The sequence below is a fragment of the Lonchura striata genome, chromosome 4A (assembly GCF_050655825.1).
Source record: "Lonchura striata isolate lonStrDom1 chromosome 4A, ASM5065582v1, whole genome shotgun sequence".
Taxonomy (NCBI): Eukaryota; Metazoa; Chordata; class Aves; order Passeriformes; family Estrildidae; genus Lonchura; species Lonchura striata.
Window position 1 is genome coordinate 16802206 of NC_140742.1, and position 27499 is coordinate 16829704.

The 27499-nt window shown below is 55.6% G+C and overlaps 1 protein-coding gene across 1 annotated transcript; it reads right to left on the bottom strand.

Moving 5' to 3' along the window:
- Positions 1 to 168: 168 nt before the first annotated feature.
- Positions 169 to 26121, bottom strand: LOC110467882 (actin-binding protein WASF3). Its single transcript, XM_021525284.3, has 9 exons — positions 25986 to 26121; positions 16367 to 16519; positions 14498 to 14632; positions 14221 to 14374; positions 13838 to 13955; positions 13516 to 13691; positions 12855 to 13112; positions 11260 to 11636; positions 169 to 9888 (listed from the first exon to the last, which is right to left on the bottom strand). Exons 2-9 carry the CDS (start codon positions 16497 to 16499, stop codon positions 9731 to 9733), a joined length of 1509 nt encoding a protein of 502 aa, XP_021380959.2. The 5' UTR covers positions 16500 to 16519; positions 25986 to 26121; the 3' UTR covers positions 169 to 9730.
- Between the last annotated feature and the right edge of the window lie 1378 nt (positions 26122 to 27499).

The following is a 27499-nucleotide window of genomic DNA, read 5'->3' on the forward strand; positions in this document are numbered from 1 at the left end:
ATACCCTGGGGAATTAATTGATCTTTGAGGGCTTGATTCTCCAATGAAGGGTTTTAGAGAGATCACAGCTTTCTGCTGCTCCTTCCATGCCCTGGCCTCTGACAGAGGAGGGAGCATCACAGGGCTGATTAACTCACAGCAAAGCCGACAAAAAGCCAAACCCAAATCTACTGTAACCTCTTAAAATCTTTATTAATTCTTTTCCTTTTTTTTTTCTTTTTAATTTCTTTTAAATTTAATTAGCACATGCATAAAGTGTCAACAGTTGGGGTTAAGATGACATTTCTTGAACAAATGTAGTTACAAGCGGTGCCTCGGACCGATCCAGGTTTCCTCTCTGCCCTGTACAGGAGGAAGCTCGAGGTGGTCCCTACCTTTCCATCCTCGTGTCACCACAGGCAGAACCCACAACACTGGGGAGAAATACACTTGTTCACACGTAGCAACTGGGTAGGGGAGATAGATACGGGCAGCAACATCTACTCACCTACTGACTAAGTGCACATGGCTAAAGACCCCACCAGACAGCGAACATCTCCTTCCTCAGCTCAGCTTTGTAGCAATGGGAACCTCTCACGGCCTGACCTGGGTCACCCTCCCTTGGGAAGGTGCCTGTCTTGCATCAGCTCCTTCTGCCAGTTGGCAAATCTAAGGAGATGGAGTAATTCTTCTGCTGGGATTAAAAAATGAGCCTTTTGCAGGAGCGTTGGGATGCCGAGGTGTCCCCGTCCCCTCTGTGCCACCCCGGCAGGGTTGGGGCCAATCTCCACAAAGAGCAGCCCAAGGCCTGGCTCTGGGCTCTGTGTGTGATCAGCTGGTGCCAAAAGGAGAGAAAAGTGCTTTTGAAATGCCCATCAGGAGCTGGCTGCTCACGGAGGCTCTGTTCTGGCAGGATGGGTGCCCAGTGCTCCAGGAGGCCTCCTGAGCTCAGAGCTTGGGTGCTGCAGAGGGGTTTGGGGGTCTGAGGTGCCTTGGTCTGCAGGGACAGGAGATGATCCTCAGCTGCCTTCAATTCCCTCCAGAATAACTCTCCTCCAGCCCCTGGCCTCACCCAGAGGTGTCAGTGCTCCTGCTGGCTCCAAAGAGGATGGGAGCTGGAAGGAGATGGCTCCTGTCCCCAGGCTGGGACAGCAGCAGCAGCAGGAGGAGGAGGAGGAGGAAGAGGAAGGCTCTCCTGAATGCTTCCCCATGACAGCAGCAACCCACAGCAAAGTGCTGACAAGGTCTGTCCCCTCCCCACACCTCCCAGGCCTCTGGGGACTGCTGCCATGCCTCCAGGTGGCTGCAGAAGGTTTCCTGGGGCTGGCCAAGACCGGAGTGAAAGGTGCTCCCCGGGACACTCCTGTGCAAGGAGGGATCCCAGGGGATCCCCTGGGCTCTGGGCAGCTCCAGCTTCCAGCCCAGGTGAGCTCTGCCCGTCCCCAGCACGGCAGCACCACCACCCCAGGAGCTCCCTGGCAGGGCCAGAGGGACCTCCAGGAAAGGCACTTGTGTCATTGGGAGCTGCCCTGGCCCCGTGGGGTGCCCAGCAGGAATTCTGGACCCAAACCCTCTGTGTGGCAGGGCACAGCTGGAGGCACAGGGGAGGAAGGTGCCAGCACAGCTCAGCATCACCCCAAACTCACACCCTGCTTCAGGTGCCCCCAACAAGTCAGGCAACCCCAAAATGAAGGAAGTCTGTTCAGGTGAGGAGCCAGCAGCTCCTGAAAATGCATTTTGAAGAAAAAGATTTTTTAAATTTGCAGGGATTTGAGCAGGTTGGGTGGGACTTGTTCTCATGGAAGGTGCCCCTGGCCATGGCAGGGGATGGAAACCAGACTGGAAATCCAAACAGTTCTGAGATCCTATGATTTGCTTTTTTTACCTGATCTACTCTTACCCGAGACAAAAAAACACCAGAAAGAGCAGCATTTGTGGAAAACTGGCCACGACTACAGCTGGAGCTGAAACATCTCAGTGTAAAATTAAATTTGGAGGGGGAGCAGTGAGGGATGCATGTTGATGCTCATGACTCTGATTTTTGGAGACCTGGCAGGGCTCTGGCACAGCTGTTCCTGCTGCCAGGAGGAAATCATCAGCAGCTCTCCACGGGCATCACAGGATTGTTCCCAGCTCCAAGTCCTCTCCCTTTTTAACACAAGACTTTTGTGTTTTTTCCATGGCAAGAAGTGATTTTCCATGGAGTCAGCAATCCCAGCTGAGGCCCCAGGACTGCACCTGCAGCAGTGAGAGGTGAAAATCAATGGGATTTGAAACCCTTGAGCTGGGGAGGGGCCTCCAGGGACAAAAGCACCTCCTTCAGTGGCAGCAAACCCTCTCCTTGCTGCACTGGGAGTGATGTGATTATTGCTTTTCCTTAAACACCAGTTTCCTGGGATTTTTGGAAGTGGTTCTGGTGGCACCTGCTTCATTCTGGTGCTGTGTCTGACCTTCCCTCCAGGTCTGAGGGAAGGAAAGGGAACAGTTTATCCTTCTGGAAATCACGTGTCAGTTGTTTGTTGGCTTTTTTGTTTTGTGGATGGGTTTGGTTTTTTGTTTGTTTGTTTGTTTGCTTATTTTTAGATTTTGTCTTTTACATTTTATTTTTAGATTTCTCAAATGAGCTACCCCAAATCAAAGGGTAAATGTTGAATTGTCCACCTTAATGGTTTACTCACTACAGTTTGTGGATCATGAATGGTCCAGAGGAGCTGCTGCCTTTTAACTATTGAAATGCTGCGAGTTCACATCCCTCCCTCTCAGTGCTTGTTCTGCAGCACATTTTATCTTTATTCTATTTGAGGATCAACACCAAAACCAAGGGGGAGAATCAACACTAAAAATCAGCTGCCCTGGCTGCTGGGGGATGCTTTGGGGCTGTAACCCAGTGGACAGACCCCAAGGGGGGATGAGGGAGAATTACAAACGTGCCAGAAAGGCCCTGTGGGCACCTCCACCACTCCCTGGCTGCACACGAGCTCAGAGCTTCTCTCTGGCTTCTCCAAGCCGTGGCAAAGCCTCTGTGACCCGAGTTTCTCCATCCTCACCTCCGGAAAATTTTCCCTGAGACCTGACTCAGCTCCTTCCTGCCACAGCTCAGTCCCACACTGACCTGCAGAACAGGTTTATTCCCCTCTCAGAACAGATTTATTCCCCTCACAGAACAGATTTATTCCCCTCCCTGCCCTTTGTGGCTTTGCACAGGGTCTGACCTGGCTGAGGTTTCCCCTGTGCAGGCTGATGTGAGCGTAACCAACCCAAAATGCTGGGCTGGTTCCTTTCTGCCTTATTTTCTCCTCTCTGCACTCTTAACCTCACACAGAACCAGGTGCTGGAATTGCCACTGAGCTGACACCAGTTCCCCTGGCATCCCCAGTGTGCAGGGAAAGATTCACACACAAAAAAAGCCCTTCTTTGATTCTCAAAAAGACTGAACAGCTTTAGAGTGTGGGTTTGGGTTGCAAGTGCTGGAAGAGGAGGTTTTCCAGAGGTGTCTCATGGGCTGGTGACAGGTTGCAAGTGCTGGAAGAGGAGGTTTTCCAGAGGTGTCTCATGGGCTGGTCCCAGCCCATGAGACACCTCTGGGAAAACCTCCTCTTCCAGCACTTGCAACCCAAACCCACACTCTAAACGCACTGAGGGTCAGTCCCTGCTGCTCCCAGGCACCATTCCCACCCCTCCCTGGCCATATTGGGGTGTATTCCATTGCCACCTCGAGCTGCAATTCCTTTCTTTTTTCCCCTTATCTCAGAGATCAGTCCCTCCAGGAGAACCTGTTCTTTCAGCCACATGGCTGATAAGATCACAGCGTTCTGTTGTGAGATGCTCCACCCAGAGGGAGGAGCCAAAGATGCCATCAAGGATATCAGTGGGGTTGTGCAGACAGCAAATAAATCTCCTTTTCCAAGAGGAACAGCTGAGACCTTCTCTGCACTGCACCTCCAGAGGGAAACTCCATCAATCTGCAGATTGGACAGAACCACATCTGCCACCACCACCCCAGCCAGCGAGTGTCAGGTTGTATCCCTAACCCTGTCAGTGCTTCTTCTTTTGTGCTGCTGTATGTATTTCCTTCTTTGTTCCCTTTTTTCCTAACAAATTGTGTTCCTGACTCAGAGCCTCTCACAGGTTTTGCTTCCCAAAGCAGGACACCATCCCAGAGAGCACAGCTGTGTGGGGCAGGGACAGCCCCCAGGGGCACAGGGACCATTCAGGGACAGACCCAGCGTGGCTGGGCTCTCCTGGGCTCTGCTCAGGCACTTCTGCGTGGGGGAGTGGGGCAGGAGGGCCCTGGTGCTGTCACCAGCGGGGACGTGGCTCTGGTGCTGCTCAGGGGTCACCTCGGGAAGGGACAACAGCCCTGGAGGTGCTGCTGCCCAGGCGAGGGGAAATCCATGGGTGGGTGAGCATTTGAGGCTTCTAAAGTGCAGTGCAGGTTACATGGTCTTTGCTGTAGACTGTAAACTCCTCAGGACAGACTCCTTGCCCTTATTTTTAGTTTATTAAAAAAAAAAAAATCTGTAAAGTGAAATTCCAGCTGAGAAAACCTTAGCCCTAAGTAACTACTGCTACAGGAAAAAATGGGAATATTGGTGAAAGGAACAGCCTGTGCTCCCTTTGCCAGCATCCCCCATGGGGAGTGCTTCCCATGGCCATCCCTGCTCCATCCACAAGGAAGAGGCACGGAGCTCCTGCCAGCTGGGGACCTCTGGAGTGCACCCTCCAAAATGCCACCTCCAGTGCTACCACCTGCCTCCCTCCGAGCAAAACTCCCATTTGCCATTAAAGCTGAGGTGTTAATTCAGGTTCAGGGGAGTCTGCAAAGCTTCTCTTCAGGCTGTTGGGTGGCTGGGAAGGGAGAGAGAGATGGAAAAGTTGCTGGGAGGAAATTTGAGGGCTCTTCTGTGGAAAGAGCTCTCTGAAGAAGCCAAGTTCAGCCTGAAGTTTGTCACTGGAGTAAAACCTTCCCAAGATGAAACAGCTGCAAAGGCAGGAGCCCTGGTGGGATGGGTGATTGCTCCTCTCTAGGTCTTGTCCTCAGGTGGGAAATTAGAAACTGCCCAATCCATTCTTCCTGCAGGATGCTGATCCTTTAAGAGCCACCAGCATCACCAGCCAGCTCCAGAGGTCACTCCAAATCAGGGAGACAGGGAGTGCAGTTCCAGGAGTGAACACTGCAGGACTTCCACCAACCCCCAGCAACCAGAGCAGGACCAGCCTTCACACCTGGTGTAGCTTCACAGCTGCACCATGGGCACAGTGCTCCCTGTAAAATCCCTTTTCAGATGCACCTGCGATGTCCAAGAGGTTCCTGATGGACCTCAAGGATGCCAGCCTTCCATGAATATCTCCAAGCAGAACCAAAATTTACTCATTTACTGTTCCACTGACTCCAGCCCAACCCGTTTGTATGGACACAGGATCTTCCCCCCCTGCTGTTGACAGCCATATTTATTATTTTTAATCTATGCCCATAAATTGGCAAGTAGGGGGAAGCAGATAAAATGGAAAGAAGAGTTCTCAGGAGATCAGTTGGGCTCATTAAATGTTTGGCACTATGTGATTATCCTTTGGCAATGAAATGCCACTGCTATATTTTAGCAGGGAACACAATACCTTAATGTACAGAGAATCTCCTCAGCCCAATTTTGGCACTCTTGAGAGAGGAGAAATTCAATCATCTGTGACCTGGATTGTATTTTTTAATGTCTGCCAAGCTAGATAAAATACTTAAATATTCACTTTTATATCAGCCCACAGGAGGATTTGAGCATTTCAGGTTGTGTAACTCAACATGGCCTACTTTGGGGAGAACGTGCAGAAATAGGCACATATGTACAAAACACTGAGTGTGCAGCATGTGGGGCACACAGACAGTGTTAATTAGCGTGGCACAATCCCAGCAGAACCTGCCCAGAGCAGCCAAGGAATTGGTGTCACTTCTGTTGGGTTGCAAAGGTCACCTGAGCAGAAACCAGGTTAATCTGCCTCAAATAAAGGTGCTGAAGCGTGGCTGAGTCCCTCGAGGGAAGGCACTGAGGATGGGATGGCTCTCATGGGATTTGGGCATTCGTGCTCCAGCCTGGAGAAAGCTGGAGGTCTTTTCCCACCTGAAGGACTCCTGGTGCTTGCCTGCCCTGTGGTGCTGCTGGGAGGAGCTGGGTGTGCCTGGTCAGACCAGGAATGGGTGTCCAAACCCACCCTGAGGTCACTTCTCCACCAGACACCTCTCTGGGATGAGGATGGGGGGTCCCAGCCCTGCTACCACAGCAGCTGAAGGGTTTCCATGGCAGCTCTGGTCCCTGAAGAGGAGGATGGTGATGTTGAAACGTAAATTTTAAGGAATTTAGAGATTTTAGAGATTTTAGTTAGAAATAAGCCTTACTAGATTTAATTAAAATAAATGAGTAAGTCTTGATGAAGTTAGGAGTTAGTAGTTAACTAATAACTGATTGCTTGTCAGCACAATGTTTAGTTAGCTGGGTTTATAATGAAGAATACACAAACTGACAAATAGCTTTTAGGAACATAAGACAATTGTGGGCCTCCTCTGTTCTGAAACCAACTGAAGACAAGGAATGGGAGTTCTACCAAGAGTTCATTTGTCAGATTGGCATTGAAAAGGTAGAAAGGTCAGAACAAGGAAGACTTCATTGACTTCCTCATTTTGGGACCTCTCCCCATGAAAGGGACACCGACCCATTTCAAGGGACAAAGCACGCATGCTGAATGGCTTTGGGAGTGATTGGCATAGGAAGTGAATATGTATTTGTATTTTGGGTATTCAATACTCTGTAATCACCTGGAAGCTGCAAGTGTGGATTTGGGAGTGACCCCACAAACAATAAACACACACTTTCTAACTTTAAACTGTTAGAGAGTTTTTGTCCATCACAGTTGGATATCGGTACTAGATCAATATCCATATTTTTTTAATAAATCAATGTGTCCAACCAGCTGGCAGTGCTGGCAGGTCATGGTGCTGCTGGCTGGCTTTGCAGCTGTGACCTGGGTTTGTGTAATCTGGGGATTCCCTTCAGCAGAACAGGACGGGTGAGGATGTGCTGGGGCTGCTGGGATGCCCGATGGGGACGTGGTGTAAGAACATGAAGATGTGAGGACATGGGGGTGAGCCTTTCCTGCCCCCCTGGGGCTGCCAGCTGTGCATCCGTGACCTGAGTGACCTAAATGACCTCTAGGGTCCCTTCCAACCCTCCTGTGATTGTCACGCACTTTGCCATGCCACGGCACTGGTCCTGGCAGCTGCCAGCCCCAGCTCAGGTGCTGTGAGGTGACAGGAAGGCCCCAGGGACAGCCCTGACCTGCCCCACACCCAGAGTCCTGCCCCAGTTACCACGGGCCCATGTGACACACGCAGAGCAACTGGTGCATGAAAAGAAGGGACTTGATCTCTCAGGGGCACTGGGCTGCTCTCCAGCTCCCAGCAGGACTGGCTCAGCTTGGCAGAACTGGGACAGTGACAGAGCCAAGGGATGAGCCAGTCCTGTGTGTCCCTGAGCCCCTTGCCAGGGCCAGTGGGGCTCCTCAGCTCTGCTGGGTCCCCACAGCCTCTCTGCAGCTCCTCCACCTCTGAACAGATACGAGCAGCTCCACCAGCTCTGCTGTTTTCTCTCTCTCACAAAGGGTTATTATTACTCTTCCTAAATCACCTAAATAAACCAAATTTCTCTTTGCTTACACACAGTTTTGTGATTGTATCTACATTAATAACGATCCACCAGAAACACCACCTTAAATGTTGCCATGAATTTTTACACTGCTTCCTTCTGAACCTGCTCCAGCCAAACCCCAGCTGCCTTCCCAAGGAAAGCAGGTCCTGGGCATTGCAGGGGCTCTGTAAAAAGCTCCTGCAGCCATTTCCCTGCATCTCAGAGGGTCAGCACCAGAATCAAGAGCTCTTGGTGTGCACCAGGAATTTCCTGGCCACCTGCAGGGTTCCGTGTCTCCCTGCCCCTCTGGTCACTCCTGCTCCTTGGGTTGTGCAGATGAGTTATTCCCTGTATCCTGCTGCTTCTTGCCTTGCCCTCTCCCACATCCCAAATCCGTTCTGCACCTCTGCTCAAGCCCACTCAGCAGCACAGCTCCCAGCCTGGGTGTGGAGCTGTGGAAGGTGTCACATCCAAGGGACAAGAGACCATTTTGTGCCACTCCAGAGACGGGACAGCTCCTGGTGGCATTTCCCAGCAGCTGGGCAGAGGATTCACCACATCTGGCCATGAGGGGTTTGTCACTGGGGGTAAATGAGCAGATGTTTGGGACATTGCTCAACACCAGCATTTCCCAGGAAATCAGCAGCCTGGTCTAGTGGAAGGTGCCCTTGGCAGGGGGTTGGAATTAAATGTCTTTAAGGTCCCTTTTATCCCAAACAGTTCTAGGATTTTGTGAATTTAACCATCAGCATTTGGGTCTCAGCCATATCCTCCCACCTCTTTTTCAGGTCTGGCTGCTTCTACATAGTCAAAATACTGCTGAAGTAGCCATCACCTGCAGGGCTACAGGGAGAGGCAGGGAATTGGGCACAGAGCTCAGGCTTTCCCTGAGGGAAACACAAGAGAGGGTCTGGGACATCACACTGCCCAATCCACAGCTGGTCCTGGCCCATCTTCCACAGGTGGGGAACTTCTCCCAGCTCTCTGCAGATTTTCACACCTGCCTGTGATATTTCCAGTATTTCCCACCCCTTTGCTCTGCCTTCCTCTGTGCCTGCTCCCTTTGTAGCTCTGTGACACGTCTTCCATGGGTCACACTCTGTGTTATTTTCAGGGCTGAACCAGGGCCTGGTTACCCAGCTCCTCCATCAGTGTCCAGACTGGGACAGGGGATGGAGCAGGATCAGGCAGGGGAATCAGTGCCTGGATCTGAGCTGATCTCAGTTGTACAGGCACAGTTTGTGGGGCTGCAAAGTGCAAGTTGAGAGTTTCCCTGAAAGCAGCAGATTGTCTGATTCACTTTTTCCCAAAGAATACTGAAATGGTGTCATGCTGAGGCCAAGGAGAGCTGGGCTTAGGGAAGCTCCCTGGACACCTCTACTCCTTCACTGGAAAAGGCAGAACAAGCACAGACAAGGCTGTGTCTCCCTGCCAGCCACACCAGCCTTGCCTTCCCCCTTTGCTCCTAGAAAACCAGCTCTGAGGGTGGATGCAGGCTCAGGTCACCAACAGGTGCCTTCCAACCCAAAGCATTCCATAATTTTCCAGGGAGCAACAACACAAGGGTGCAACTGCTACTAAACATGGTGCGTTGCTCGGTAGGGAAGGAGGCTCCTGCCCTCACGCAGCCTTTGGAGCTGCCTGACCCCAAACCACCAGAGCAGAGTGTCCCCAAGCCCACCCCTGAGCTCCCGTGGTGGCACCAGCTGTGCAAACAAGGCTTCTCCTCCAGGAGTTACCACAATTAACATTTAGCTGGAAAAGCACTGCTGCCTCTGGGGCTCCCTTCTCTCACAAAGCACACTCAGGGCCAGTCTAGTCTTGCTCCAGGTGTAGATCTGGAGTAATCCTATTAACCTGCCTTCAGAGAATTTTGGAAAGTCATTAACTGTGAAGGTGCTGCTAATTTCTGGTCTCACTGCCTCCGAGGTGTATCCTACCAGTGCTGCTGCTGCTGCTGCCCGAAGGGTTTTTGGACATAGTGTAAAAGCAAAGCTGCTGCCCGAGCAGCGACGGTGGGGAAGGTGCCCGTACACACCTGGAGCGGAGCCGGGAGCTCCGAGCCCGCCCCGCCCGGGCCCTCAGTCCGACCACTCGTTATCGTCCAGCTCGGAGTCGTCGTCGGACTCGCTGTACTCCACCGCGATCCGGCGCGACAGGATGGTCGCCACGTCATTGCCCACCGGCTCTTTTTTGGCCTCTTGTTCCCACTGCTCCTGGACCTTCCGGAGTTGGATTCCTACAGGAAAAGGGGGGAGGCTTCAGTGGTGTGCAGCATCCCCCCGCAGTTATAAAGGACTGGCTGGGACAAGAGGGCTGCTGCCCTGGTGGTTACAGAGTTATATGGGATGAGAGGATAGGATTGGCAGGACAAGAGGGAATGGTGGTAAACTGAGGCCTGGATTGAATGTCAGGAAGAAATTCTTCCCTGGGAGGGTGGGCAGGCCCTGGCACAGGTTCCCAGAGTAGCTCTGGCTGAACCTGGATCCCTGGCAGTGCCAAAGGCCAGGCTGGACACTGGGGCTTGGAGCAGCCTGGGACAGTGGAAGGCGTCCCTGCCCATCACAGCGGGTGGAATGGGGTGAGCTTTAAGGTCCCTTCCATTTCTAGGATTTTATGAATATATGACTACAAAGCTGTATGGTAGAATAAAGCTCCTCCTCTCCTTCCACTCAGCCTGAAGATATTGAACCTTCTGAAAGGTTAAATTTACTATTTGACCTGGAGATCTGCAGGAAAGGGAAATGTGAGAGACCTTGGAGCACATCATCCACTACAGCCTGGGAGGAAGCCACATGCCTGGGAGCTGCCAGCAATCTGAGGTGCTTCATTCCACCCCCAACTGTGAGTCCCCCACCTCTACACTGCATTTATCCCCCCCGGCAAGGTCCCACCATCCTCGCCCATCACCGGGCTGTTATGTGTAGTAGATATAATTCGTGCCATTTCTAATATGATATATGTGATATTGAATATTTGTTGGGAGTATACACGTTTGTATTAGGACTCCCCCCTGACCCTCGCAGGTGAAACTTGGTGTATGTTGAAACCCGATTTACAAGTAAAAAATGTGGCTTGGCCAGGAGATGGGCCATGTCTGGAGAGATACGGGGACCCCAGGAGATGGGCCATGTCTGGAGAGGGACCCCAGGCACTGATAATCACATGAACGACCCCTGATGGATCTCATGGAAATCCTCGGGCAGATCCATGTGAATACAGCGTTCCCATAAATTTCATCAAGAGATTCACCAACTCCTGACACTGAATTGTTCTTCAGCACCACAAAAGAAAATCTTATTAACCTATGGACTCTGAATGGAAGAAAAGACTGACTGCCGAAATCTTGGCCTCAGGCGGAATTTTCCCTATAAAAACCTTGTACCAGGCTGGAGGCGTGTGGGCACAGAGGAAAACCTCTGCTGGGGCTGACTCCTTGTTGCACACCCAGGGCCGACCCCGGGCTCGGCTCTGTCCTTTCCTTGCGGCTGGCTAGATAAAATTTGATTGCAACACAAATATTTCACTTTTTTTCGTTTTAAATTTGGCTGGACACCTTTTCATTCATAGCAGGGCCACCAAGCTCGTGCGTGCCGGCGCCCGCACTCACCCCTGCGGATGGCAGCCAGCAGGTCGCTGCGGGCGTCGCTCATGGGCACCAGCGGCACCGGCGGCTTGCGCGGCTCGGCGGCGGGCGGCTCGGCGGAGTGCGCGGGCGAGGCGGACACGGCCGGCGGCCCGGGCGGCGGCGGCGGCGGCGCCACCGGGGGGCCCAAGGGGCCGGGCTGCGGCGGCGAGGCGGAGTAGGGGCCGGGGGGCGCGGGGGGCGGTGACGGGGCGTAGGACGGGGCGGCGGCCGAGCCGGGCGCCAGCGCGGGGGGAGCCGAGATGGGGCTGTCGAAGGCGGTCTGCGCCGACGGGATGACGGGCGGCGGCGGCGGCGGCGCCGGAGGGACGAAGTACTCGGCCATGGGCACCGGCTGCGGGCTGCGACGGGGCACGGCGGTCAGCGCCGGCAGAATCACAGAGCCCCGGGATGGGCTGACCCAGGACGGCCCCACGGGGGTCATCCAGTGCAGCTCCATCCCCGAGAGTCCCACCCTGGGCATCCCCGGGAGCTTTGTCTAAACGCTCCCGGAGCTCCGGCCAGGTCTGGGGCTGTGACCGTTCCCTGCGGAGCCTGCTCAGTGCCCCACGACCCTCTGAGGGAAGAATCTTTTCCTGATGTCCAGCCTAAACCTCCTCTGGCACAGCCTCAGGCCATTCCCTTCGGTCCTGTCACTGGACCGAAGAGATCAGCATCTGCCCGTCTGCTCCCCCACATGAATTTGTGGACTGCAATGATGTCTCTCCTCAGTCTCCTCCAGCTGAGCACGCCAAATGCCCTTAACCACTCCTCACAGAGCTTCTCCTCAAAGCCCTTTGCCATCTTCATGGCCTCCTTTGGACACTGTCTAATATCTCAATGTTTTTTTATATTATGGTGCCCCCAGTATTCAAGGTGAGGCCGTCCCAGTGCAGATCAGAGAAGGACAATCTCCTGCCTTGCCTGGCTGGCAATGCTGGACCTGAGGCCCTCTAGGGCACACCTGGCCCTCCTGGCTACCAGAGCACTGCTGACTGAAGGATGGCACCTATTACCCATCCCAGCACCTATCACCCATCCCAGCACCCATCACCCATCCCAGCAACCATCACCCACCCCAGCAACCATCACCCATCCCAGCAACCATCACCCATCCCAGCACCCATCACCCATCCCAGCACCCATCACCCATCCCAGCACCCATCGCCCATCCCAGCACCCATCACCCATCCCAGCTACCATCACCCATCCCAGTATCCATCAAACATCCCAACACCCAGCTGGTTTAGTTTGCTCTGAACCCCAATGAAAGCTCTGTCCCGGAGCTGGACTGGTGGTGGAGGTGTGCTGGTGGGATGGGCTATGGGTAATGCAGTGGTGGAAAGCAGGCAACACCCCAGGGAAAAGCCCTCCATCCACTCTGCCCCGTTATCTGGGATGATGTTATCCCAAAAGCGCTCCTGACTGATTTGGCCTTGAGTCTCACCAGCAGCTTTGGACCATGGATGCTGCAGAGGAGAGCTCTGCTGCTCTATCAGCCCAGAAATGGGAGGTCAGACCCCCACCAAGCCTCCCTTCCTTTGCACACCCCTCCAGCAGCAATCAGGCTGAAGCTTTACCCGTAATCCTTGACTAGGTGGGGCCTGGGCCCGTTGAGGACGGCCTCGGCGGGCGGCGGCGCGTGGGGCTGCTGCAGGCGGGTCAGGCTGTTCTGGCGGCTGCCCGCGGCCGGCCGGAACACGAGCTCGGGGGGGTTGGTGGCCGCCAGCCCCTCCTTGTGCTCCGCCGGGGCCAGGTGGGCCGCCGGGGCCAGCAGCTGCGCGGGGTGGTTGGGGCTGGCCGGGTACGAGTGGTCGGCAGCGTCCGACGCGTAGGACCTGCGTGCGGCACAGGAAAAGCCGACTGTTGTAGTCCTGAGGGAGCTCAGGGGGTGTGGGTTTGGGGGTATTTTGGGGTTGAGACGACAAAACAAGGAAAAGCCATGAAAATATCGATGTACGAGGCAGCAGAGTGAGAGCAGAGGGGAGGAGGACACAACAGAGCTGAACCGCTCTCTTCCCTTAGCTGCGAAACGGAAAGTGCTCTGGTTTTATCCCAGTGACAAGGCTCCTCCTGAGCTCCAGGATGACACCCTGGGGACACCAGCTACCCATGAAGCTACCACGGGCTACCAGCTGAGCACCCCGACCCTGCTGTGGGCAACACGTCCCCCGCAACGACGGAGAGGAAGAGCAAAGCAAAGGAGAGCGGTGAGCTGAAGGTGTAGGAGGTAGAACCTGCCTATTATCTGGGGACAGTGATCCTTCCGATGATGCCATGTGATAGGGGGATGGTGAGAACCTGTTATCCGGCCGGAACTCTTTATCATACGCCATCATGTTCCACTCCAGGCGCCGGTTGCGGGCTTTCCTCACCTTCTTCACCTCCCGGGTGGAGTCCTCCACCAGCCGCTGCTCCTGCGGGAACACAAAGCCACGGCTCCACCTCCAGCCCGGCTCCTCCGGAGCAGGAGCAGTCCCTGGGGAGCATCACCCAGCCCTCTGCACCAGGAGGTGACTGTCCCCAGGTCCAGCCTCCTTGTCCCCCTCCTGCCCCCAGCCACCTTCTGCCTGCGCTTCTCCTTCCTCTTGTCTTCTGTCGCCTGCAGCATCTTCTCCTTCCATAAGTTGAAGAAGTAGGAGGGGTCGGTGTAGAATTTGAGGCCGTCCTTCTTGTCATCCCTGGGGGTTGGGAAGGGGAGAGAGGGTTACCAGCCACAGGAGAAGATCCCCTGTTCCCCTTCCCAAGGGCTTTGGTGTCGTGACCATGAGCTGCTGCCCCACCACAGACACATCCAACACAGCAGTCAGCACCTGCAGGCTGTGGACACACGTTCCAAGCATCCCACACAATGGGGGAGGCAGCACAGCACACAAATGGGGGCACACCAGATCCTTCTCATGGAAAGGACCCCCTCGGAGCCCCCGGGAGAGCTGCGCCCCGTACCTGTAGGGCGTGAGGATGTTGAGGGGCGGGGGTTTGTCGCAGCGCTGGTACATCTCCATCACCGGGTTGGGGATGGAGTTGCGGGACACGACCTGCTGGTTCTGCACCGTGGAGCTCTTGAAGGCTTTCCTCATGTTGATGTCCTGCAGCGAAACTGGGGGGGCACAGGCAGGACAAGGGATGCAGGGGTGGCCTCAGCCCGCCGAGCACGGCATGGCGGGGGTCTGGTCCCGAGAGCACGCCTGGACATCAGCCCAAACCAGCCCCAGCCCCTCACCTTCCTCCACGGTGGAGTCCAGCTGCGTCACCTTGATGACCAGCAGGTCCACCCTCTCCTGCAGTGAGTTCATCCTCATGTAGAAGCTGTTGGCTTCGTTGAACAGCTCTCCGAAGATGTCCTCTGCGTGCCTGCCTGGCAGGGGACAACGCGCCCGTCACCACAGCAGGTGGCTTGCCCGGCTCAGCCCATCCCCTGGAGCACCCCCTCCCCGCTGGCTCCCTGGGGTGCTCTCCCCAGCCTGGATTTCTGGGAGCTGAGCCTCATCCTCTCCCAAAGTGCTGCAAGGAGTCGGGGGAGCCCAAATGAGCACCCCTTTCCAGGGAGAGCAGCACCCACAGGGACACAGAACATTCCCAGTGCCCCAGAGAGCCCTTGGATCCATCAGGGCAGATCAGCCAAAAAAAATGACCATCACACAATGTGACCTGGGGAAATTCAGCTCAGGTAGAAAGCCAAGAGCAGGGCACTGGGGACAGTGCCACAGCAGGGAGGATCTGTAATTTGTTTCACTTTATCAGTTCTTTTCCTGCATCTCTCAGTGCATCCCTACAACAGCTTATTTATTTACAGTTATTTATTTAGGATTATTTAGCTTTTTATTAGAGTTATTCCTATCATGGCACTGAGTGAGGTATCTGGCAGAGCATTGCTGATATCTGTAGGCTACAGCACCCATCCCATCCCATCCCATCCCATCCCATCCCATCCCATCCCATCCCATCCCATCCCATCCCATCCCATCCCATCCCAGGGATCCTCAGGGTTTCCTCCAAGCCCACCTGTAAACCTCCTCCGAGCACTCACCAGCTGGGTCACATTGACTCCCTTTTCCCCTGCATAGGAAGCTGAGCAGACATGGGCGCTGCTCGTGCGAGCCACTGCACTTCCAGCAGCTCCCTACATCCTGGGTTTATTTTTCTGGGAGTATTTTAGAGCAGAATCTTCTTCTGGATGTGTGTGAAAGAGCTGGGGCATGAATAGCTTCTCTCTATTTTAAGTGGATATTCTGCATGAACTAAGTTGCCCCTGTTAAACCTTCACAGTGGTGTGTCAGTGCTCTCATCTGCCCCTTTTCTGCCGAGGTCAGTCCCAGGGCACGAAGACAGCTGAGGGTTTAGACCTTTGATCAAGACCTCTCTTCCTCAAAAAGCTCTAACTTTAAAAAGAATAGCTTGGGGTATTTTAAATCTTCACCTGACCTTCCTATTTCTGGCCAAGTGGAGAAGCAAGGGGCTCCTGAAAAGCTTTCCATCCCCCACTGCACAGACCAGCTGTGGGAGGAAAATGGGTCTCAAAATGTCACCAAGTGCCCATTGTGAGCTTAGCAAAAAAAACCCCCAAAACTTAAAAAGTTTATCTATGTATCTATATAACTATATATCTGTATCTATATAACTATATATCTATATCTATAGCTATAGATCTATATATCTAATAATATAAATATAATAAATATATAATAATAGAAAATAAATTAAAATAATAATAACAATAATAATTTGTTTCAGAAGCAATTAATTCTATAAAATTATATGAATAAATATATATAATAAAATTTAAAAATTAAAAGTCGGCACATCCTCCTATTTTCAACAAGCTGCATAATTCCCACTGAATTAGGAGTGGCTGCAGCCCACATGGCTCTCACACAACCCCTGGTTCTCTGTGCTTGAATCCGGTGGGAGTGACTGGGGCATCCTACTGGCATCCAGTGCCATCCTGGTGCCATCTCAGTGCCATCCAGTGCCATCCTGGTGCCATCTCAGTGCCATCCAGTGCCATCCTGGTGCTATCCCAGTGCCATCCAGTGCCATCCCAGTGCCATCCCGGTGCCATCCCCCAGCGGGTGGCTGTGCCATGACTTACTGAGGCTGCCCAGCTGCTTGATGATGGCAGCCAGCGTGCTGTTGGTGACACACTCCAGCTCACTGGTCACCCCGTCGGGCAGGGCCCCCCGGCACAGGTGCCGGGGCTCGATGTTCCTCTTCACCAGCGGCATGGCGAGCCCTCACGCCTCTCCTGGGAAGGAAAAACCAAAATACACAACTCTCACCATGTGCCTGCTCCCCCCACGCTCCCCCAGCTTCCTCCAGAAGTTCCCCACGCTGGCACGGGGCAGGTGCAGCAAGCAGGGGATGGATGCGCTCTGGGGGTGCCAACCTTGGGGTGCTGCTGAGCACCCGGGTGCCAGGCTGGAGGTGAGGATGTCCCCGCCTTTGTGCCACCGTGTCCTTTCCCACTCACTTCCCAGAGCTGTGCTCAAGCCATGAGCAAACTGCCCTGTGCTCAGCCCTTCAGCTGGCCCTGAGAAGCCTCATCCAGCCCAAAGAGAAGCGAGGGAGCGCTTGTAATGCCATTATTTCCAGCTCACTGCAGGCTCTCCAGGCTTTTATTTGTGCACACACTGCACTGAGACAAGCTGCTGTGGCCAGCTCATCCCAGCTCCCTGCGTGGCCCCCCAGCATCCCTGGGTGCTCCCATAGCTCCTGTGAGCCTCCACAGCATCTTTGGGTGTCCCCACAGGATTTCTGGGTGCCCCCATAGTTCCTGTGAGCCTCCACAGCATCTTTGGGTGTCCCCACAGGATTTCTGGGTGCCCCCATAGCTCCTGTGAGCCTCCACAGCATCTTTGGGTGTCCCACAGCATCCCTGGGTGCTCCCATAGCTCCTGTGAGCCTCCACAGCATCTTTGGGTGCCCCCACAGCATTTCAGGGTGTCCCCATAGCTCCTGTGAGCCTCCACAGCATCTTTGGGTGCCCCCACAGCATTTCTGGGTGCCCCCATAGTTCCTGTGAGCCTCCACAGCATCTTTGGGTGCCCCCACAGCATTTTAGGGTGTCCCCATAGTTCCTGTGAGCCTCCACAGCATCTTTGGGTGTCCCCACAGGATTTCTGGGTGTCCCCATAGTTCCTGTGTGCACCCCCACAGCATCTTTGGGTGCCCCCACAGCATCCCTGGGTGTCCCCATAGCTCCTGTGTGCACCCCCACAGCATCTTTGGGTGCCCCCACAGCATCCCTGGGTGTCCCCATAGCTCCTGTGTGCACCCCCACAGCATCTTTGGGTGTCCCACAGCATCCCTGGGAGTCCCCTGCTCCACTGTCCGCCCTGAACTGGGGATGGTTCATTTTCTATAGGGTTTAAGGAGATGGAGGGAGATCAAAGGCCTCATCCCCACTGAGGGCACCCATGGGAGCCACAGGGAAGGATGAAGGATGGGCACTACAGGCTGTGGGGTGCTGGGGACAGGGTACCCTGCTGATGTGAAGGGTGAATGGTGGGACACAGGCTGGGAAAAGAGGCAAAAAAGGAACATTTATTATCCATGGTGGTGTCTCCTGGGACTGGGACATGGACCCTGGGACTGGGACTGGGACAGGGACCCTGGGACTGGGACTGGGACTGGGACATGGACCCTGGGATTGGGACAGGGACACGGACCCTGGGACTGGGACTGGGACTGGGACATGGACCCTGGGACTGGGACAGGGACAGGGACACAGACCTGGGACTGGGACTGGGACAGGGACCCTGGGACTGGGACTGGGACACGGACCCTGGGACTGGGACTGGGACTGGGACTGGGACAGGGACAGGCAGCGACCCCACAGGCTCACACAAGGGGTCTTGAGTGCCACGAGTGCATCCGGGCTCAGCTCAGCTCCCAAAGCGAACTGGTGCCTGTGCTGACCAGAGGGCACCAAGAGCGTTCCCAGAGAGCAGAATTTCCCGTTTCACGTCCCGAGCATTCCCCACCCGCTCCATCTTTCCCAAAAAAGCCGCTCCCCTCATTCGCTGTGAGCGGAGCCAGGGATGCTGCCCGCCAGCGGAGCCAGCGATCTGCGGAGTTCACATTTTTTGGCCCCGGGAGCGCTGGACGGAACAGTTTCCCTTTGAGAGCACCCGGCCAGCGCTCCCAGCAGCGGCAGCAGCTCCTCCGCTGCTTTCAAATGCAAATTCCAGCTCCCCCCAAAGCCTTTCCGAAGGGCTGGGCTCTGAGCCCTCCGCAGGGCTCTGCGGGGCTTCGGGCTCGGAGCTCTGTGTCCTCCAGCGCTCCCCTGCTCACGGATGTCGTGCTGTCCCCACCTCCCAAAAATCAAATTTCTGCTCTGTGTCCTCCAGTGCTCCCCTGCTCACGGATGTGGTGCTGTCCCCACCCCCCAAAAATCAAATTTCTGCTCTGTGTCCTCCAGTGCTCCCCTGCTCACGGATGTGGTGCTGTGCCCACCTCCCAAAAATCAAATTTCTGCTCTGTGTCCTCCAGTGCTCCCCTGCTCACGGATGTGGTGCTGTCCCCGCCTCCCAAAAATCAAATTTCTGCAGTTCCTGGGTGACAGCATTTGCGTGTACATGTACAACCCCCTCCGATTTCTGGGCAGCCCCGAACCCCCCAGGCCGTGCAAAGAACTGAGGCAGCTTCACCCCAAGCTGGTTTTCTGTGTCACCCCAAAATCTGCCCTCAGAGGCTGAGCCCTGGCACGTCCCAGGCTGCAGGGAATGGAGGGCACAGGGCAAAGCCCCTAACGAGCTGCCCGGGCCAGCAATTAGAGGCAGGGAACAAAGAGCCATTCTCAGCATCCCCTTGGGTCATAGCCACGGCCACGGGCACTGGACACAGCCGTGGTGTGGGAGCCCAGAGCATCCCTCTGGCTGCCCTGGCAGGGGGTCAGGAACCCCCCTGGACAGAGCCCCCAGGGACACTGGCTGTGATCTCTGTCCATGGAAAAGAGTTTTCACTCTTACAGGATCAATTACCAGCTCTGAGTGTTTGATACAAGTCATAATTAAGTGTGGCATGGGTAAAAAAGTAAAATTTTAGGTTTCTAGACTAGGGGTCCAAAGGGGACAAGATGCAGGAAATTGGGTGTGCCTTGTCCTTTTTCTCCTTCTTCATGCCCTCCCTGTCTCACTGTGGTGTTGGCATTTTTCTGTTGGTTCAGGCTGGGGACACACTGTCCAACGTAGGTGACAGATATTGGCACGTTATTGTAAATCCAGCCCAGGAGTTTCTGGTATTGAATGTTTGTCACATCCCACTGAGGGCAGAGCCCCACACGCTGCCCTGCAGGACAGAGCTGGGCAGGGCAGCAGAACATGTGAGAGATAAACAGAATAAACAACCTGGAAACAGCACAGACCAATTCTGGCTTCTGCTTTGGCAGGGGGCTGACAGACAGAGACTTTCTACAATCTCAGAATCATCAATGCCTCAAATTCCAACAATTTGCCCCAAGGAACAAACTGCCAGCAGCATCTCAAATCCAGAGCTGCTGGCAGCACTGAGGAGCAGCCCCTGCTGCCCCAGAGCAGTTCTGGTCAATAAGGGCTGCCCCAGTCCCTGGCAGGCAGGCTGGGGTGTGACTTGCAGCTGCTGGCCCAGGGGTGACCCCTCCACTGGCTCCTTCCAGATGTTCTCCTTCACCTCAGCAGCACCAGCACCTGGCATTTTATGTCCTTGGGGTCCATCAGGGCAGAAAAGCAGCTCTCATTTTGTAACAGGCTCCAAAAAAAAGAGTTTTGTGTCCTGTCATTGCTCCTTACAGTCTTTGCAGCAGCTTTCCATGTGCATCACTGTGCCCTGATCCCCTCCCTGCCCCCAAAGCCACTCTCTCTCCCACTGGGCTGTGATTTACAGCCCTGCAGGCAGATCCACACCTGAAGGACCAGCTGTGCTCTGCTGGCCCTGCAAGGAGGGACAGGCAGGTGACCTCAGATCGCTCAGGTGCTGCTTAAACCCTGTGGCAGATTTCTGGCTTGGACAGTGCCCAGCACCTGCAGCCCTGGAGCCCTGCTTGGTGTGGCCTGAGAGAGAAGGGAGAGGTGTCCTGGCTCCCACCTTCCTTCACTGAGCCGTGGTGGAGCAGAAAACCATTTTGGGGTTTGTTTTCTGTGGGTGCTCCCTGCAGGAGAAGCCTGGAGTGGGAGTGGAGCCATGGCAGAGATGGGCAGCACTGGAGGGAAGGATGTCCATGCTGCCATCGAGGCACCTCCAGGATTTCTCATGGGATCAGGGGTGCATGAGCAGCAGGAATGAGGGAAAGCTCCTTCACTCTTCAGCCAGCCAGGAAAAACCCCGAGCTTGCATTTGGGGAGGGTGTGGGGTACTGTGTGGTGAAACAAACACCTCAAGACTGGGAGCTGGGGTCAGCCCTGCCCGAAGCTCAGTTCTGGGCCAAGCTTTGGGGCAGTCTGTTTGCTCAGCCCTTGCAATCAAAGGTCTTTCCCAATTTGGGCTCCCCAGGGTCCTTTTGAGCCCTGAGGAGCAGACACTGCCAGGAACTGGAGGCTTTTGCAAGGCAGCAAATCTTTGGTCGGATGCCAGGAGCCAGAGTAGTGAAAAAAAACCAAGAGATATGTTGAAAAACCTATTAACCATGAACAAAAAATTTGTAAGTGAATATTAAACAAACAAGAAGTGCCACATCTTGTGGTGGCTGCTTGTGGTGCAGAACCCTTGGAATGCAGAGGTGAAGAAGGGCTGGGGGCAGGAGGGAGGCACAAAATAGTCCTGAAATAGTGAAAGGAGCAACAAAACCCCTGAATCTGAAGTCAGGGAAAGGACAAGAGGCAGAGCTGACACTCCGTGGGGTTGTTGGTGCCTGAAGGAGCTGATCCTGTGGAGTTTGGCAGGATGGATCAGGCAGAAGAGGGCTGGGAAGGATCTGGGGGTGTGTGATGCTTCTGAGCAGACAGAAATAGGTGTAGGTGTGAAAGCAGCAGCTCCTCGAGGTGTCAATTTGTGGAGCTCTGCCACAGCGTGGTGGAAACCAGCGTGGGATGGTTCAAAGAGCAACAGGACAAACCTGCAGAGGGCAGAGAGGCCACCAACAGCCACCTCATGGTTGAGGAGCAACTTCTGCTTCAGGTGGCTCTAAACTCCTTTTTTCCTACCAGCCATGGGGAGAGCAGAGCCTACAGGGGCTGAAGTTCTGTTGTCTCAGGAGAAGTTCAGCCAGGAAAAGCTGTGCAGGTGGCTCTTTGTGGTGCAGGGGGAAACCTGCCTGGGAGAGCTGGGCCAGATCTGCTGATTTACCTCCCACAAAATGGAGCGTGAGCTGCAAGGACTCGCTGCTCCAATTTACAAAATGCATCTGCCACCACTTCTTCTCTTTCTGCCAGCCCCAGCGCCTGAGAACACCAGCAGCATGACAAATGTCACTGCTCCCTGGGAAGGTGACTGCTGCTCCAAAGGTTCATTAAATATATTAAAACCAGCTGGATCCCAAGTAAAGCAGAGGGCAGGACTTCAGCAAGAGTGATTTCTCAGGGCGGCACTGGGGGCTGGTGGGCATGGGAGGAACCATGCCACTGCCTGCCCCTTCCCTGGGACCTCTGCATCCCAAAGGAGCCTGGCTTTACGAATGGTCTGGGACCACAGAAACACCCCAGCCCCACTGCAAAAGGGTCAGCAAAGCATCAGGTGGAAGAATGCCTCGGAGGCTGAAATCCCGGGTGTGGGATGGTGGCTTTGTCCCCCATCCTCAGGAGATCAGAGAGGCTGGAACGCAGGGCTGAGAAACCAGAGGAGAGGTCTCAGCCCCCGGGTGGGCCAGAGGGATCTTTCTGCCGGCCAGGAACAGATCTGGGAGGAGCTGGGGAAGGGCCAGGCCCTGCTGCCAAAGGGGGCAGAGAGCCGTGGCCGGCTGGCCGGGGGCACGGCTCCAGGGCTCCCCGGCCGCGCCCCGTGTCCCGCCGGGCAGCGCCGCCGCCTCCCCCCGGCCCCTCTGCGGCTCCTCCTGGCCCACGGCAGCGAGGGAACACTTCACAGCAAAGTGCAGCACAACGCTAAATCACAGCTAAAAATATTCCTCGGGAGCTTTGTTAGTAAATGTCACCGTTGGTGGTTTGGTTTGGGGGATATTTTCCCCCCTCCTTCTACTGTAAAATGTTTCAGCTCTAGGAGCAGCGCTTGACTGAAGCATCTCCAAACCCCCACCACTGCCGAGGGATGGGCTCTGCAGCACCAGCCCTGCTTAGGAGGATGCCATAAAAGCATTACCCTGGGGTCAGGACAGAAACCTCGTCCTGCTGTGAGTCTGGTTTAAAACAAACAGGCTGCTGGAGGGGTTTTACCTAGATGATGTTTCTTTTAGGGTAGGTGAGAGCAAATGCTGTAAATCACAGAATCACAGGAAGGTTTGGGTTGGAAGGGACCTTTAAGATGATCTCATTCAACCCCCTGCCATGGGCAGGGACACCTCCCCCTGTCCCAGGCTGCTCCAATTCCTGCTGTCCATCCTGGCATTGGACACTTCCAGGGGTCCAGGGGCAGCCACAGCTTCTCTGGGCACCCTGTGCCAGGGCCTCAGCACCCTTACAGCCAATAGTTTCTTCCTAAATTTTAATCTAAATCTCTCCTCTTTTGATTCAAAGCCATTCCACATCGGCCTGTCACTATTTCCCCCTGTAAAAAGTCTTTCCCTCCTTTTGATAAGCCCCCTTTAGGTGCTGGAAGGGGCTCTGAGGTCTCTCCAGAGCTTTCTCTTCTCCAGGCTGAACAGCCCCATCTCTGGCAAGTGGATTTTCAGGCAGGACTTTCCTTGGCATTCAGTTAACACAGAGCTTGGGTTCTGTTGTTTGATTTCTCAGAAATGGGGAGCCCTGGCAATGGTTATGGAGCTGAGGCCCACTTCTCCAGGTCCTTCCCATTCACCCTTTGCCTCTATCTCTGCTACGGATACAGATCAGAGTATCCCTATCCAGGCAGAATCCATAAAAAAAAAAAAAAAAGAAAAAAAAAAGAAAAAAAAAAAGTCCATCCCGATATCCTAATGCTGAAGGGAAAAGGAAAAAGGAGGGGAAAGTTATGGATGAAGCTATGCACGACCCTCCTCCGTCATCCCTTGGCTGCTCCACGCCTGGTTCCTGCGCCAGGAATGCCCGGGAGCAGCGGCACTGCCTTGATCTTCAGAGGAGGAGCCAGGGGCTGGGGCTGTGGGAACACGGCACACATCTCAGCTCTGCTTTGGCTGCGAAAGATCCCTGCTGGCCCAGGAATCATGTGTTGTTTTTAATGACTCTATCACCAAAGGAAAATCTTCAATGACAGCTTTTTTCCCCTTTTGTGCCCAGCTCATTACCAGAAGGATCTCCCTCGCTCGCTGCCGGGCTGTGCGGGCAGGACGCTGCTGAACAAACCAGCCTTTTTCTCCCCAGTATAGAAGGCGCTTTGATAAAGCGGGGAAGCCCTGGGCCAGCAGAGAGGGGATTTCTGCAAAGCCGCCGCCGCTGCCTTTGGGAACAGGCGCAGGCAGCGCTGGCATCTCCAGGCGCGGAGCAGAGCGCTCCCAGCCCGCTCCCTGCGGGGCTGCGCTCCGCCGGCCGCTCCCCTGCCTGTCCGCCTGGCTTTCCCCAGCACAGCCGGGCGTGCACCCTACAAAACTCCGGGTGCATGTGGGGAACAGGAGGCAGATCCCAGCCTGGAGCTGGCTGCAGCCTCGCTGCTCAGAGATGTGTGAAATGCCCGCGGGGCGCAGCTCAAGAGGGTGTCTTTTTGGATGAGCAGCTCTGCAAAAAAAAAAAAGGGGGGGGGGAAGAAAAAGCGTTCTTGCTTTTCTTTTTTTATTTCTTAACACTTCTGGCTCGAGGGCTGTTGTTCGTAACTTGTCAAGATCTTGGCATCGGCGGCTGATTTGTCATCCGCCATAAAATGGAGGATGAGCATCTTTGGTTCAGAACTGGGCCGAGGGAGATGACAGCTCAAAGCAAAATATGCTTCATCTCCAGTTTTCTCCGCGGGCATCAGCTCCCGGGAGAAGGAGCGGACATTTGGGGTCTGAGTGCATCACAGCGGTCTGGGTAAGAGCCCTGCTCCTGCTCTGCGTTTGCGACAGCACAGCCCGGTGCACATTAACCCTCTGCCTGCCAGAGCAAGGCTCTGCCGGACCGATGCCGCCACCACCCTGCCCTCCTCACCGAGCTCTGCGACCCGTCACCCTGGGAGCTACCGAGATATTCAAATACCACCAAAACGCCATTTTTAAAAAAGAAAATGACACCAGCAATCTCGTTAAAACCCAGGCAGTGAGCTGCAGCGTGCGGGGTGTGCCTTGGCACGCTGAAGTTTGGAAGATGAATTATTAATCCTGCCATTCCCGAGCTGCCCGCACATCCCGGCGCTGCGCTGCCCTCCCCTCCTCCGGCAGCGTGTCCGGCCGCTGGCTCCGCTGTGCCGGCCACACAGAGCAGCCACAAACTCCCTTAGAAAGCATCTCAATCCGCAGGTAATCCATCGCGCCGACACCGCCACGAGGCAGCAAGAACTCGAGTTTGAAGCGAGAAAATTAAAGCTCCCTGCAAGTAGCTGAATCACTGAGCGTGGAGGCCCAGGCTTGGCAGCTTTGAGGGGCTCTGGGCCCACCTGCAGCTCTGCCCAGGGGGTGCCCGGGCTAGGGGGGGTCACCAAGGGGGCTCTGAACCCGGCGGGGCTCCAAACGCCTGGGAGGGCACCAGGATGGGGAGGGGGGGGCGTGCATGACAGGTGACAGCAGGTTGTGCCCTGCTCAGCGCTGTCCCCTCTGTGGCCCAGCCTCATATCAGCCTGCAGAGCCCCCCCAATTTGGACCCCCCCCCAATTCCCCAGCCATGGGGTGAGGAGCCCTGCCCTGTGCTGGTTGTGGGAGCACAGGCAAGCGTGGGCCCAGTTTCTCCCGCACAGTGATGTAAAGGTGAAGGATCCTCCCTCCCCAGGATGGCAAGGATGTCAGGTGAAGCCCCCCCGCCCCCACGCCGCCCCCATGCAAGGGTGCAGAGCAGCCAGGTCCCCCTCCCTCTCCATGTAGGAATGCGAAGTGACAGCGCACACACCCCCTCCCCTCCCAGCTCAAGGGTGCAGAGAGGCCCGGAGCACCGCGGTGCAAATGTGTCAAGCGCTGCCGGGATCCCTCCCCCCGCCATGAAAACGTGCGGAGCAGCCTGACCCCCTCCAGGCAAAGGTGCAAAACGTGGAGGATCTCCCCACCCCCGTCCATGAATAGCTGCAAAGTGGGGGGACCCCCCACGCAAAGATGCGGAGCGGCTTGGACAGCCCCTTCCCAAAGCAAGGATGCGAAGGGATGGAGGACAGCCCCCCGCCCCCGGGCACGGATGCAAAGCTGGGGGGGATGCAGCAAGACGGGGATGCAGAGCGGCCCTCCCCCCACCCCCCCAGCAAGGATGCGAAGGGACGGAAGAACCCCCCATAAAGGATGCGAAGGGATGGAGGATCCCCCCGAAAGGATGTAAAGGGATGGAGAACCCCCTCCCCCGCAAGGACTCCCCCCACCACCGGAAAGATGGAAAGCAGCAGAGGATCACCCACCCCCCATGCCAGGATGCAGAGCGGTGGGAGATCCCCGCCAGCACCGATGCCCACCCAAAAGGATGAAAAGATAGGGGAGACCCCCACAAAAAGGCCGCGACGCCCCCGATGCCCCGCGAAGGGACGCCCCCCCATGCGCGCTCACACCTGGGGGCACAGGGACCCCCCGCATCCCCTGCGCTCACCTCCGCCGCGCCGGCGGGGCCGGGACGTGTCTCGGCGGGGCCGTGCGGGGCCGTGCGGGGCCGTGCGGGGCCGTGCGGGGCCGTGCGGGGCTGCGGCCGCCGGCGGCGCTGCCCGCGCCCCGCGCCCCGCTCCGCCGGCGCTGCCCGCGCCCCGCGCCGCTCCGCAGTGCGCGCACGGCGCATGTGCCCCCGCCCGCCCCCGCCCCGCTCCGCCCCGCGCCCCCCGAGCGGCCCCGGCCGCTCCGCGGGTCCGGAGCATCCCGCTGGAAATCCTCCCGCGGGCACGGCCCGGAGGGGAAGCGGTGCTCCGGTGAGAGGGAGAGGTTTGGGCATCGTCTTCTCCAGGTGTGGCGTTGCCACCATCTTCTCCACGCTTCCCCTGTGCCCTGCGGAGTCCCTGGATGTCTCGCCAAGGATCAGATCCGAGCCAAGGGGTTGTTATGGGGTATTGATGAAGCTCCGGGAAAAGCATCGTCCTCCCCAGTTTGTCACTGTCACCAGCTGCTGGTGGCCGAGATTTGGGGTCCTGTCCTTGGTCATGTCACAGAGATACCCCGAGGGCTGGAACCTCTCTGCTCTGGGGGCAGGCTGGGGGTGTTCACCTGGAGAAGAGAAGGATCCAGGGAGACCTCAGAGCCCCTTCCAGGACCTAAAGGGGCTCCAAGAAAGATGGTGACAAAGTTTTTAGCAGGACCTGTTGTTATAGGACAGTAAGTGATGGCCTTACAATAAAAGAGGGTAGATTTAAACCAGATATGAAGAAGTTTTTTACAGTGAGGGTGGAGATGCCTGGCATAGGGTGCCCAGAGAAGTGGAGTCCTGGAAGTGTTCAAGGTCAGGATGGATGGGGCTTGGAGCACCCTGGGATAGTGGGAGGTGTCCCTGCCCATGGCAGGGGGTCAGACCAGAAGACCTTTAGAGATGCCCTCCAACCTAAACCATGCCATGACTCTGTGCCCCAGTGCCTGCACTGGATCATGTTGAGTGCAAACATTTGCAGGAGCCTCACCTGCCTGGGGGTCTAACAAAATCCAAGCCTGGGAGTCCTAGAATCCCAGAATGGTTTGGGTTGGAAGTAACCTTAAACACCATCCAATCCCAACACCCCTGCCATGGCAGGGACAACTTTCACTAACCCCACCTCAAAGCTCTGCCCTTCCCAGCCCACTCCAGCCACACCAAACCCATTCCAGGCTACGTCCACGCTCCAGCCCCAGTGACCAGCAGGGATTTTTCTAGCTGGCAAAGGAGAGAGGTGAATTACTCCTTCAGGAGCTAAGACTGCAGGAAAACCACACAGCTCTGCCCGTGGCAGCTGCATGTCCATGCCAAGGATGCCAGCAGAGCCAGGGCAGGCTCCAGTGACCCCACAGCCCTTAAATCCCTGGCCATGCCCCTGCCCAGCCAGGGCAGCCAAGGGGAACTCTGGGCTGGAGGCTGGGGGTGCAGCAGAGCAGGGCACCCACAAATCAAACCTCAGATCCTGCGGGCAGTTCTGGGCCCCTCAAGAGAGA